Here is a 14,936-nt window from a genome sequence, read left to right on the forward strand (position 1 = left end):
CAAACTGTAGCATTTTCATGGTTTGTTTGCAGTGGGCTAGTTTATACACATCCAAATAACTTCTGAAGGATCTAGACCAGGGGTTCTCAACCTGTGGGTCATGACCCTTTTGGGGTTTGAACTCTATAGGAGTCATTTAAGATCATCAGAAAACACAGATATTGATTTTATGATTCATTACAGATGGTTACAAGATACCATAAGGTTATTGGGATCTGAACTCAGGAGTTTTGGAAGAACAGCTTGCACTTTAAATCACTGAGCCATCTCTCCAGTCCCACATTGCAATTCATAACAGTAGCAAAATCACCGTTATGAAGTAACAATGAAATAGTTTTATGATTGGGGGGTCACTGCAACATGAAGAACTGTATTAGAGGGTCTCAGCCTTAGGAAGGTTGAGAACTGAGAACCACTGACCTAGATCTTTTGAACCAAAATTGTCAATTATAACCTAAAGATTTTATTTGATAAACTCACGAATGACTGACTAGAGTAGTCTGAGTCATTTTCAAACAAATGGCTGCTGAATTCAGCTCTATCTGTGTTTAAATAATGAGTCCCCTTACGTCAATAAAGACAAATAAGTTTACTATCCAGCTAAGTCACTTTCATGAAGCGTATGTGCTTTGTATTCGGTTGAATCTGATCAGTAACAATTATCATGAGATTATCTAGCATTTATTTGGTGGTTGCTGGACCATGTATTATATTAATACGTTCCCAGGTTAATCAACCCACTTAACCATAACCACAATCCTACCATGTAGGCACTAGGTGTAACTCTGCTTCCTCGATGATGGGATGAGGCAATAATGACGAGCCTACCATCACTCAAGCTAATCAGTCACAGGCCATAAACTGCAACAAGCAGAAGCCTCCCAGCTCTGAGACTGAGGCTGTCCCAGATGCTCTCAGCAGGCCACTAGGCTGTTCTCAGGAGACAGCTTTGCTGCTCTGTAAGCTCAAACCTAATACAACCTAATCTTGACTTGAGAAATGCCCATTGCACAAACAACTGGATACCCAACTCTAAAACTGATAAGTCTGAGGCTCTAGGGAAGAACTTCAAACACCAATTCCTATTTTCCAGCTCAGCAGCCCTCACCCCTACTAAAAAATTGCTTGACCCAACTCTTACACATTAGAGCTGATGACAGACAGGCTTTCACCTCTCTGTCTTATCACCTTGCATTCCTGTTCTAGTTACTTTCCAGGGAAACATTAAACTCTTAGGACATCTACCCTTTTAACATGCATTCGACACCAGGTATCTTTTCATGGTAACTTGGACCTTGCTAACCCTTTCTTAGGAAAAAGTCTAATCTTGTTTGCTCTCAGTTTCCTGTAACCTGGGAACAAACCTGCTGTGAGTCACTACTCATACTGGAAGATGCTATGTCAATTCTTGCAACTTGAATCCAAGTGCTGTTGTGTCCTGAGCCCTGTACCAGTTCTTCATTCATTCATCAATTCTCTCATCACTAGCCTTACTTAGAAACATGTTCTTGAACTTGCTGTGCCAATCCAAGATAATGGCTTCCCTCAGGCATTCCCTCAGGCAAATCTGATAACAACTGTCCTCTACTCCTTTAGTGAGGCATTATAGCCACATTTTTGTTTCAAGGATAAGCTTAGCCTTTGATGTCCATTCTATCCACAATGGCTGTAACCCATCATCTTCATTCCCATTTGGACTGAGTCTCTTGCCCTTCTCTCTATTTTTCTTTTTCTATACTGGAGTCACCCCTTCTCATGGATACTTTGCCAGGCAATCTGGGCTCCTAGACTGCACTGGTCAGTTTTCTGTTATTACAATCATAGAAGCTATGTATGTTATTAAAACAACAACAGCAACAACAACATGGGTTTACATTACTTAGATAGTTTAAAAGGCTGAAAGTCCAAATCAGGTTGCCTCATGAAGGCCTCATGACGGATGGTATGGCAACAATTTGAACGCCCAGAGATTATGTCACAGGCAGAGAACCAGAACATGTGGAAGTGCAAGTTGTGTTCTTTTAACAATTGCTCAGCCTCCAAGAATGTTCTGCATCAATCCCTTCAAAAGGTAACGCTCAAAATTACATACCTCCGACTAAGCCCCACATCTTAAAGGCTCCAGTCCACCACCTATCAACATTGCCACATGTCCCCAGGCCTAGAATCCCAGGAAAACACATGGAAACCAGAGGAAGAGACTTCCTACCTGGGATATTTTCTACTCTCAGCTTTTAATATTCCTTTCTCGGCCACACTTTCTAAGATGACATTTGCGACCCGTTTCACCACACACATATGTAAATCCCTTTCTTCTTCTTCCCTGGTTTGTATAGCATTTGTTCATACTACTAAAGGGAGCATCTCTCCCTGGTTTAACTTGTTTTTCATTTGGTTTACTACACAGAATATTAGCTGCAGAAAGACAAGGACATTTGTTTGTTTGCTCAAGGTTGAAATCAGTGGCTGAGAAGTAACTGCCCATTCAGTGATTCAGTGTTCAGTGATTCTTTGTGATGAGATGGGGAATGGGTGGCAAACAAACACAGCAGACGAAGGTTAATGACAGAAGGCAGACCTGCTTGTGAAATGAATGAATTAATAAATGAGCAGCTCATTTCCTTAGCTCTATGCACATGTTTTCTGTATTAGGCACATGGCACAATCAAAATGATCCTATAGAATTCCTGATTGACACAATACTGAAGTGCTTCGCAGTAAAGCGTGCTGCCATCTGCCATACATTTAGAGATGTATCAAAGGGAGTTAGCTGATGGATGAGTGAAGAGATGCAGAAACACGGAGCAGGCACATGCAACAGGAGAATGTGAACTATAGAACTTGATGACAGTTATGTGCTTGTTTGCTGTAGAAACATTTGAACTTTTTAATGTTGGAAAGACATCATAATAAAATTTTGTGGTGGGGTGGGGGTGGGGTGGGGGCATGGATTAGACTGCTTTACAGACCCTTTCATTTTTCCTTTTGGAAGACAGGATTTGGGTATGTAGGCCAAACTGGCCTGCCACTCATCTTCCTGCCTCAGCCTCTAAGGTGCTCGTAACAGGCAAGTGCCACCACACCCCACGGCACACCCAGCATTGTTGCTTTGTGGAATTTTCTTCCTGGTGTTTATCACGGGCTGCTGTTGAGTGATTACGCAGTTGCTCACTGTCGCCTTGTTAGCATCCTTACGAGAATGTGAGTCTCTGGAACTAGGATTCTGTCCATCATGTCATCTGCTCTTTGTTCATCACAAAAGAAGTCACAGGGAGCACTCAGGCTCCTCACGCATTACTCAACACCATACACGTGACTACCCACTTTTCACACAGATCATTCGGTTCTTGAGCACGGATGTCTCTGACTCTCCCTAATGCTTAGTAAGCTTCAGGCATGCAGTAAGCCCTCACATTCTCCTCATATTGAAGCTTATCATTCCACTGACAAAGTCAGAATTTTAAAATTATGTAATATGCCCTTGCTGATTTTATTTTGAATGTCTGTGAAATGGGAAGAATTGCAGGTACTTTTGGGAGTGTAGTCAAAGTAGCGAAGGGAGAGAAGAACTTGGAAATAATGCAATCTAAACCATTTATGGATGAAAGCGAGACTCAGAGAAAGCAAATAACAAGTCAAACATCTGAACGGAGAACAATGTCAATAAAAAGAAGATTACAGACTCCTAGCCCCGTTCCTACAGCCAAATGGAAAGAGCTGTCCCTGGGAGTCAGCCCGAGTCCAACTGGAGGTTCCCGTGGATTCCCCAGCTGTGTCCTGGCCATGGACTCTGCTCAGGTTGCGTCAAGATTAACTTTCCAATGCCAAAAGTTTGAGAGAGCTTTGACTAGTAATGTCTTGGCTTGTGATTCCTGTGCTTTTCCAGCAAAGCCAAGTGCTCTTCTTATTATATCATGTTGTCATAAACATTGGGAAGGCTTACTTTAGTATCTGCTCTCCCAGCATTCCGTAGAGACTCATTCTCTCTTACATGTCTGTGAGTGTTGCAGACAGAAAGCCACCCACCTAGGGCAGATCCTATCTCAGGAAATGAAGAGGAAGGCAAGGCTCCCATGGGGCTCTCCTACGTGATTCGAGAAAGAACCCCAGACCCTTCACTCAACCAGCCAATTCCCCTGCGCCCAGTGAGCACTCGAGCTCACCAGCCAGAAGGGCTGACATTCAATACAAATTGCAAGGGATTCTAGAGAGAAAAGTAATGAAGAAAAGCTTAGTTTCCAAGACACACTAAGGGAAGTGATTATGTAACCTACTCTCAATTCAGGAATGTAGACGGTCTCTTCAGAGCTCATGGGTTATATAACTTAACCATAGCAAATGACAGAGGGAGAGGAAATATTTTTTTTTCCATAATGTCTTCCTACATAATCAGTTCTTGGATCAGAGATTGAGGAGTAAGAGAATTGGTTTTGGAAAGGCTAATCCAAGCTTACAAAGCTCTGGACAAATCTTTCTTACAGTCCCAGGCAGGGAAGCCTTCAGGTGTTTCTGATCATCGCTATGCTCTTAGCTCCAGCGCTCACCACCATGGACCTGATAAACCTTTTAACTCACCAGGTCTCATCTTGTTTTCTTACTGTCAAAACTGCACTTTGGCAGTTGCTTATATCTGGAATGCTCAAAGCTATATCTCTGCCCCCTGAAATGCTACCCTTTCCTCAAGTCAAACAATATCAAAAGCAAAACACACTCATATATATTGCTTAATAAATACCAGCCACCGTTCTAGGCAGCACTGTACATATGCATGCATAGAGCATGCTTACTATTTATGTTTTAATTATCATTACATACTTAATACAGAAAGTACTATGTAATATTCATATTTAAACTATCAAAATGACATATAGCTTATATTTTATGCAACAAAGTATAGCAAGTTATAATTCAATTTATTTATGACCATTATATTATATTTTAATATGTATAGTTATTATAATAATTCCCTTGTAAGATAGTATCTCTAGTTTTATAGATGAATAAGATGAGTCACAAAGAAACAACTAAATTTCCACAATGCAAATAATGATAAAGAATTCAAAGGCCTAATCGAATAGCTTTAAATGTCATGGTATTAACCACTATGTTCACTACTCAAACTGTTCAAATGATTTGGTAACTCCTCTCACAAGACAAACTTCCTTTATTATGTACTCTAAACAAACTCTATACATACCTTACGAATATTTATCTCAATGAATGGTGATTTCTTATTATTACACATGTACATACACACACACACACACACACACACACACACACACACATCTCCTTCCACATCCTATTACTAATCAAATACCATCTCTACCTCAGAGGAAGATAACTGAAAGAATTCCCTGTATATTATTCCTTATATGACTTGTACAAATAAAACAGCTGATACATTATAGGTTTTCCAATAAATGATTATAAAATGAGTGAATGAAAAGAGGTTAAAAGGTATCCAAGGGAAAGCCAGGCATGAATCTCTTGGTATTGTATAGAACACATGCCCTCCAGAGAAGGGAAAGGACCCATAGAGATGCACAGATGTGGGTTCTCAACGTCTCTGGGTAGTCAGATCACATGGACTACTCAAAGAACCTTGTGACTGCCAGTTAACTTCTAAGTAACTGCATATCCATAGTATGCACATAAGTCAATGACCGACTCTGCAGGCACATATAATTAGTATTTTAGTCTATATGTTTTGACTTACAAATGGAAATTGCTAAGTTGGGTAGTGTGAGTAAGTTACTGCTAGAAAATACCAGACTGTTATCATGGGAGATCAAATGGGACAGGGTTATCTGAGCTTGGAATAAGACAGGCAGCATGGGGATGCTGAGTGTTATGGGAGAGGTTTGTGTAAGTAGAGGAACCTGAAGTCATTCTAAGGGTGAGTGAAAGCAATGTTTCCCTAGACATGATATAATGTGCTAACTAGCCCACCAGTCGATTACATGTCTCAGCTAATTCCTCTCATTCGATTCTCATACACTTCTCATACATTAAGATACATTAAGATATAGTGCATTTGTTCTTCACAAATAATTTATCCAAGAGTTCTTTTTCATTAATAAATAACTACCAAATTGTGATAATTCTGAAAGTACAAAGATAATAAAATTAATCCAACATTATTTCTTCTGATCTTTTACTGATTTGGGCTTAATTATTTGAGACTGAATTGTTTCCTTCGAGACGCTTAATTTACAGCAATATATCAACAGTAAACATGTGTGCTTACAATAGTGATAGTAAATATGTGTTCCAACAAAGTAGCACACAAGGTTGAAATACTTTGCATTTTGCACCATCTTATTATCCCAAATGCTAATAGACCCTCCAGCGGAGTCCAAAATCGATGCCTCATTTCACTGCTACTATTTGGAACAACAAAATATCAATACCTCATAGTATTTATCATTTCAATCAAGGTGTATACATTTAACAATAAGAGATTATTTAGAACCATTGTCTACGGATATGGCTAAATGGTAGAGTGTTTGCCTAGCCTGTGTAAGGTCCTGGGTCTAAGCCACAGCGCCACAAAGAATAACCAGAGAGGACAAGGTAAAGACAGGAAGCAAAAGAGCAAACAAGATGAAAGATAAAGTCGATAAGAAAAAATATATTTCCAAACATTAAGCTCAACGTTTTAAAAATAAATCAAGGCCCATGGAATATGAAGTGGGGCATGATTTTGCAGCTACTTACTTGGTTAAAAACAAAAGGGACTTCTTTCTTCTCTCCCACTTTCATTGAAGATACAGGAAATGTAGCTGTGCCTAAGGTTTCATCCATGACATAGTTGGCATCCATCAGTGTGATCTACAAAGCAAAGCAGAACGTGAGAAGTTTCTCGGAATCTTTAGAAGCACTATCTAAAATGTCTATCATGGAGGATGACAGCAGTTCAGGGCACTAGACATTCTTCCAAAAGGACCTTCGCTCAATTCCCCATACCCATGTGGCATATCACACTGACTGTACCTCCAGTTCTAGGGAATCTAATGTCCTTGTCTTGCTTACATGGGCATTGCATGCACATAGTGTACAGACATAATACCATCCAAACACTCAACACATTAAATTAAAAAATAAAATATTTTCGGTTGTGAGCCTAGCTGGGCGGTGGTGGCGCACGCCTTTAATCCCAGCATTTGGCAGGCAGAGGCAGGCAGATTTCTGAGTTTNAGGCCATCCTGGTCTACAAAGTGAGTTCCAGGACAGCCGGGGCTATACAGAGAAACCCTGTCTCAAAAAACAAAACAAAACAAAAACATCTTTTTAAAGAACCTGTTTATCATATAAAGGTCTACGTCAGGTGAGGTAACACAAAACCTTTAATACCCATGTTAAGGGGCAGGGCAGGCAGATATTTAGACTTTGAGGCCAGTCTTTTCTACAGAGTAGATTCCATGTCGGCCAGGTCTATATAGTAAGAACCTGTCTCAAAAATTAATTTAAAATTATCTAAAATAATATTTCATAGTCCCTTAAGGATTGTATATTTTCGTTTTGTTTTGTTTTTAATTTTGGTCCATTCTAGACAAGGAAGCTACACACATATGCCCTAGAAGTCTCAATAATTAATACACAAAAATACTGTCTTTTCTCTCCCTCTTAATACTACATTTCTATTCAAAGCAATAAATTTTACATATTCCAGACTGACCAATATTTATAAAAATGGAATATTATTACCCCTTTGTTTTGAAATATATAAAAGAAATACAGAAAGTCAATGCAACTACTTTTTAAAATCTCTATAAACAGACACGAGCAACTGACAGTATTTTTATTCTGGATATTGTTTGTTTGTTTGGTTGGTTGGTTGGTTGGTTGGTTGGTTGGTTGGTTGGTTGGTTGGCTGGTTAGTTGGTTGGCTGGTTGGTTGGTTGGTTGGTTGGTTGGCTGGTTGGTTGGTTGGTTTTTTGTTTAAAGAATTCCCATCTTTAGAACAGAAACTACAATTTCTCTAAAGTGCACAACTTTCCTGAAATCCTACCTGGATTCTCATAGAACTCCATGCATACCATCCAGAGACTAAGCATGCATGATACCCAGCTCACAGGCAATCCCAGTGATTTGAGGAGAAGGAAGTCAGTGAGGAAGAGATTTGATGTCTCGCTACATGGGAACAAGCATTGTTCACATCCTCCAGATGATTCACTTACCTCCAAAACATTTTCCTGATTTGGATCCAAAATGAACTCAAAGGTCTCATTCCACACGGGGTTTATATCATTATTGAAGTGTCTCGTGCGCTTCCTGCTGTCAGGGGTTGTAGAGATGAAAAGTTCCACATAAGGATCTGGAGTGTCCACTATGGAAATCAATGGAAGAGAAGACAAAAATGTCTCACAGTCTGAACCTTTTTGTTAATGCCAGATGTTAACTTACTTCCAGTAAGTCTGCAGTATTATACGTCAAAATGTGGTAACACAACAGAACATCACCAGGTGGTATCCTTTTTCCATCCTCTGTCCCTTCCTTTTATTATAGATGAATGAGAAGGAATCATTTATAAAGCGATCTATTCAGAAATCCACCCATCTGGAGGGCCTGCATCTTTCTTGATCCAGCTAACCCACAATGAGAGGAATGGCACTTATCTAACTCTACAGCATGACCCTCACTGCAGGGCTGTAACGGTAACAAGATCACAAACTCAAGATCCTCATATCGGTCTACATTAGAAAAATCATCTTGTTTATTTTGCTTACCTAACACCATAGTAAAAGGCACTGTGAAATGAATACTGCTGCTGACAGAAACTTCACCGTCTCCAAAGTGAACAGGTATCCTGAAACTAGGCTAGACAGCTCTAAGATGCAGCACTCATATTAGCCCTCAGCCTGTCTTTACTGTGGCAGTATCAAACTGAAGTGAGATGTCTAAAACAATGAAAGCCATTTTTATGTCACATAAAAGTCCACTTGAGTCATGCCTATTCATGCTCCCTTAACTACAAAGAAAGAGAGGCGTGTAATGGAACTATTTTACTTTATTCCTCCTATGTTTATACTTAACTAAGTTACTCACACCATATACATGGGGATTGGCTCCTCTTCCTTGAGTCCACTGACGCCTCTGATAATCTTATACCACTTTTGGTACTTTTATTGTACGTATGAAATGATACATCTGTCTTTTCCTTTAAGACCATAAATAACTTGAGGTCAAGGATCAAAATATGTTCCTGTCATGCTTTCAGAATCTGTCAAATAAAACCTGCCACAGTAAAATATAAGATCTGCATTTGTCTTTAACACAACTTTTCCCATGTGGCCACCAATAACTATAAGTGATGGTTCTTGATAAACCTTTTCTTTTCTTTTCTTTTTTTAAGATTTATTTATTTATTACATGTAAGTTCACTGTAGCTGTCTTCAGATACTCCAGAAGAGGGCATCAGATCTTGTTACGGATGGTTATGAGCCACCATGTGGTTGCTGGGATTTGAACTCTGGACCTTCGGAAGAGCAGTCGCGTGCTCTTACCCACTGAGCCATCTCACCAGCCCGATAAACCTTTTCAATACATATTTTTTTCACTTAACTCTCACATCACAATACAATATGTACTCTATCTTAGTACATATGAAGAAAGTGTCAGGAACTGACATGTGCCAGGCCTCTGACTTACAGCTAAGCTCCACAGAAAGATCTTGAACTTGGGTCATCTAATTACATCAGCTGAAGCCTAAATGACATCTTTGTCCCTACGAAATAAAAGAGAGAACATAAAACACAGATTCGCAGGAAGAGAAGAGCTGGACAAAGAGAGGCAAGGAAATAAGGAAATATGAATATCTTTTCAGCCAACACCATCACTCAGAACAACTAGCACAAGAACTGGGAGACTGGGGTCAAGAGGAAGCCCAACCAGAGAGAAAGAAAAGAATAAGCTGAGCTATCCTGCTACCAGCACTAAAATTGATCTCTACCATACACAGCAGCCCAAGTTTAAGGAAGGAAATAGTACAGAGCCCTGCAACTGAACCTCAGGAGCTTCACCTAAGACCCTGTGCTATAGTCAGAATGAGGATCACTGATATTGTCTACAACACATCTAATAATGAGCTGGCCTGCATCAACCCCCTCAAGAATAACTCTAGTGCTCACTGACAACACACCCCACAGCCAGTGGGAGGTGTCTCACTACTCATTCTGCTTTCGTTGCAAGAAGAGGGCCAATCTGACTCTTAAAGAGGAAAGAGCTTTTGAAAAAGTGATTAATGAAAATTTTTTAAAAAGAGATACATTATGAAAAGAAAGGGTAGAAAAGCTGGCAGACTTATGAAAGAGCAGATCCAATGAGATGAGCTTCTTGCTGGCAGCCCATCAACCTTGGACCAGTGTGGTGAACAGATGGCTGTGTGCTGGATGGCAAGGATCAAGATGTCTGAGGAAGATCGAGGGAGCAAGAGCCAGAAAGGCATATAAGTCAGCACCTAGAGCTTGCATAAGAAAGGCCAGTATTGTTCCCCAGACACGAATAAATAAGTTTATCCATATATATCATGATTTCCATAATCGTCACATCAAATAACATAACCAATGTTCTTCACTTACTCTTTGAAACACTTCTCACAGTTCATTTTATTAGGGTTTTTTTTTTTTTGTCCTAATTGTATAAAGATCTGCAAAGGAAATGGTCTTTAAAATTGTTCTATGCTTAAATTTCTACCTCAGACCTCATGTGACATAGGACAAGGACAGCGAGTCTCAAAGCAAGTGTGACATATAAAAGTCCAGAGCTTTTGTAAAAAATTCATCCCAGCCCCTACACTGGCAATGAGCAGGTAGGGTGTGGTCTTCATCACTGATGCATTAATGGACTGTCTAGCTGACATCACCAACATAGGACAGCTTCTGACAACGCAGGTGAATCCCCACAGAACAGGCAGCTCTTGCCTTTTCTAAAAGAGCACATACGTTTTCCAGACCAAGCAAGAAGAGCTACAGGACAGCAAGGCATCCATGAAGCGGGATAAGAGAAAGGCACTGGGGTGGTTCTGTCCCCTCAACTCGCTCCTTTAACTCTACACAACTAGCCAGAGCTTTGGAGGCTAAACCAGAAGCAAATCAGCATATTTATAACAGCAATGGCATCCAGAGATTGTAAGGAGAAGCAGGCTTTCCTCTGTGGAGGACAAGTAAATACATTCTATGAGAATATGATACAGCAAATGAAATGAAGAAAGAAACATGGCAATTTATCACCCCATTAGGCCTGTCCTTTCTCACAGGGCCCTTTGTGTGTTTGTTCATTTTCAAATATATTCCCCAGACTATTAGGGGAGAAACTAAAGAAAACCCACTCTGGGACATAAAAGCTATATGTGAAGGGAAGGCATGTGGGTGATAACCATTCATTCACTCAATGCACTTTTAAGCTCACACTGTAGGCCAGGATTGCCTGTCAAAAGGTACTTTGGCTTTGATAAAGAGCCAAGCCCTAAACTGTAGATTTGAATTATGAAAGTGAGTCAAACAGCCTAATTTTAACAGCAAGATAAATGGGAGACAAGCAGATACATCACACTGGTGACTCCCCGCTCACTCACCCAAGTGGTTATGCAAAAACCAGGTCAAGTCGTAGGTGGAGAGATTGTTATTTGAAAGCTTGATATTTGAATCTTATAACAGAGATGTTTTTATTTTATTTTATTTCATTTTATGTGTATGAGCATTTTGCCTACTTAATGTTTACCCACTGCATGTGTGCCTGGTGTCCTTGAAGGTGAAAGAGGCACTGAATCCCTTAGATTAGCAGTGAAGGATGGTTTTGAGCTACCGAGTGGGTACTAGGAATTGCGCATGGTGTAGGATACAGAGTATAAGAACAACAAGTGCTCTGGACCATCCAGTTATCTCTTCATCCTTTCCTATGAGTCTCAGAGGAAGAAGAAGGAGAGATCACAGAGCAGACAGGGAAAGGAAACAGAGGGTAAAGTTCCTTGGAAGACACCAAAGAGAAACAGGAAGTAGCAATTAGTAAAGTGGAAGGTCTCAATTAATAACAGGACCATTTTTTTTTTTTTTTTAGTGAGTTTGGACTCTCAGTGCCTGCCTTGGTTGAAAACATTTTAAATTAGGAAAAATCACATTTAAAGATATCTGTTCCATCTTTATATGTCAAATTAACGAAAACATCTTAAAAATTAGAATCTCATTCAATCCCTTTGCCTTGAAAATATTTATTTTATTTTTAAATAAAGTCAAAGTGAACAGCTTAAAATGCTTGAAAAGAGTGACATGTGTGTTGGGTTTTTTGTTGTTGTTGCTGGGTTTTGATGCTTTGCTTGTCTCTCCTGTTGTTTCTTCAGCAAGAGATTTGAAAGTTAAAATGTCAAAACGCTGATGGGCTGACGAGAGCAGCTGTCAGAATGGGAACTCCTTACTAACAGCTCCAAACTCTGATGTTTTAGTCTCATTTTCTGCTAATCATGTAGGGCAGGAGACACTATCCCTGGGAGAGTCTCCAGAATGAAAGGAAATTTTAAGGTATGAGTTTTAAAGTTCAAGCTCATGCTATAGAAACCATAATAATGGCTGGAAGAGTAGCACATTTAGAATCTGTGGGAAGGCAAATCAGTCCATTTTGATGGCAAAAACTTAGCCCAATGCTTTAAGAGAATTTCCTAGAAATGCATTTAAAAAAATTTTTTTAAAAAATCAATAAAAGGCAAGAAAGGAACAGAACCCCCTATCTATTTAATTATGTCTTATAAATTAATACCCACAGGGCCATTCATTTATGTTGCACCACTAATCATTAATCAGTGAACACCTAAATTATTTCCAGTTAAAGGAGTAATGAAGACAAAATATGTGTGGGCAGAAATGCTCCTGCTTCTCATCCTTTTATCTACATCTTGACAAACAAAAAAATGATGGGGGAGTAGGATAAAGACCATTTTTATTATCATAAAGGTGACATGAAGCTACATGCTCCAGAAATAGCTTCACAATTCCATGGCTCTGAAACTTACTCATAAACTCTAGGAGCGCCTGCCTGAAGTCATAACAGTCCCATATGTCACTCAGCTTTATCCAGGTCACAGACTATGTGATTCATGACAAGAACGGGTGCAGCTCCTTAACTCCTAATTCTATTTAAAAAAAAAAAAATCCATTGTTTTTTTTCTCTTCCACTTTACCCCAAGACAATCTAAACTCCTTGCTTGAAATAAAGTTGATGAGTAATTTACTGATTTGGAGGTGAGTCACAAACAAACAAACCCCAAAGATTTCAAAGAGAGGGTTCCCAAAAATGCAGAGTCTGTTTTAACATAAGTGGTTGAGAACTTAAAAGTTTGTTTCTCACTGGGCAGTGGTGGCACATGCCTTTAATCCCAGCACTTGAGAGGCAGAGACAGGTAGATTTCTGGGTTCAAGGCCAGCCTGGTCTACAGAGTTAGTTCCAGGACAGTCAGGGCTACAGAAAGAAACCCTGTCTGGAAAAAAACAAAAAACAAACAAACAAACAAACAAAAAAGCAAAAAAAGTTTGTTTCTCTTTTTTGAGCCCATTGGTTACTGTACCAGAATCATTTACAGTGGTGGGTTTAAAATGCAAACTGAAACTGGGGCTATCTGAGGACTCATCTGAATGTGCAAAGCCTTAAGTGCATCCCAGAACCACATAGGAAAGAAGGGAGATGGAGAAGGGAGGGAAGAAGGCAAAGGGGAGGGAGGAAGGGATGAAGGGAAGGAGGGAGGGAAGGAAGGAAGGAAAGTGCAGCTCCCTTCCTCTCCCATCAGAATCTTCAGATTTGTTTAGAAATCTCCATTTTAGTAACAAAATCAGATGATTGTTTTGCACACATTTCAAAACCAAGGACTTAAAACACAAGATTAGAATAAACTAACAATGGCAGTGTAATAACACCCATATACACACTTGGCATAAGGAAAGTAACAAATGTTATCTTGTCCTTCTGTACAGGAAGTACCCTGCCATACATTGTTAAGCACAGTCCAGCTAACCACGGCTGATGCTGTCCAACATTTAATTTATTTTCAAGTAGCCACAGGAAAACCATCTCCAAGAATAAAGTAAAGCAGGTATGACAGTCAGCAATTTGTTTGAGGTTATGGGCTGTTATTTAAACTTTAGTTTTCAACTATCCCCAAACCAGAACCGTCAAGACTTAAGGAGGAATTTGCTTAAAGGCCTGCCTGTGGATGTTTCCAAATGTAGCCATTTCATCCAACTTTCTCCACAGTTTTTGTTTCTTGCACCTTAAAAACGAACCTTCCATCTAGCTTGTTAGTATTAATTCCACTCAGACTGCTAACCTCGTTCTCTAAGCATCACCGTTACCATGGACATAACATAATCCGAATCCTGCAGTGGCTAACTCAGCAGGCACTCTTCAGGACACCACACAGTTGTATTTCTGGAGCACAGTGAAAAGCCAGGGCTAAACATGGTGGGGCAGGGAACAAAAACAAACCAGAAAGGACCTTCACCGGTTGGTCCCCTGTGGTCAGAGACTCTTTCTCAACCACACACTGCAGTACTGTGGTTGGTCTTTAACAGTAAAACCAAAGTACACCCTGAGATCCTGCTTGTTTCAAACAATCTGTCATACATGCAGACTGGGGTCAGAAATCTTTGTTCTAGCACAGCAGAACTGTACTTGAGATTTACACCTGTCATTGTTTTCTCTCTAGCTTGAAAGTTAAAAGTGATCCAGCCACTGCTATTGTCCTAAGAATGTTCAAGGAAAGAGCTCAAAGACCAGGGAGTTGGGACTAAAGGGAATAAGGTCTTCTCTTCATGCTCTTAATTTAGTTCGTACTTTCCTAGGCAAAGAATTGACTGTTCTGCTTTCCTATAGGATGAAACTCGCAACTAAGCTTACCAATAAGCTTAGTATACATTCATCTACAGACAAGAAAACCAGCAATGATTCAA

General features: G+C 39.8%; 1 protein-coding gene across 1 annotated transcript in view; it reads right to left on the reverse strand.

The window, feature by feature from the left end:
• Pla2g4a (phospholipase A2 group IVA) overlaps positions 1–14,936 on the reverse strand; it is a 138,851-nt gene that overhangs the window by 68,449 nt on the left and 55,466 nt on the right. Inside the window, exons 4-5 of the mRNA XM_021197604.1 lie at positions 8,184–8,332; positions 6,721–6,834 (exon numbers count right to left, since the gene is read on the reverse strand). Of these exons, the coding sequence (XP_021053263.1) occupies positions 6,721–6,834; positions 8,184–8,332 (263 nt within the window). The remainder of the gene's footprint in view (positions 1–6,720; positions 6,835–8,183; positions 8,333–14,936) is intronic.

This window comes from Mus pahari, chromosome 5, assembly GCF_900095145.1.
Source record: "Mus pahari chromosome 5, PAHARI_EIJ_v1.1, whole genome shotgun sequence".
NCBI lineage: Eukaryota > Metazoa > Chordata > Mammalia > Rodentia > Muridae > Mus > Mus pahari.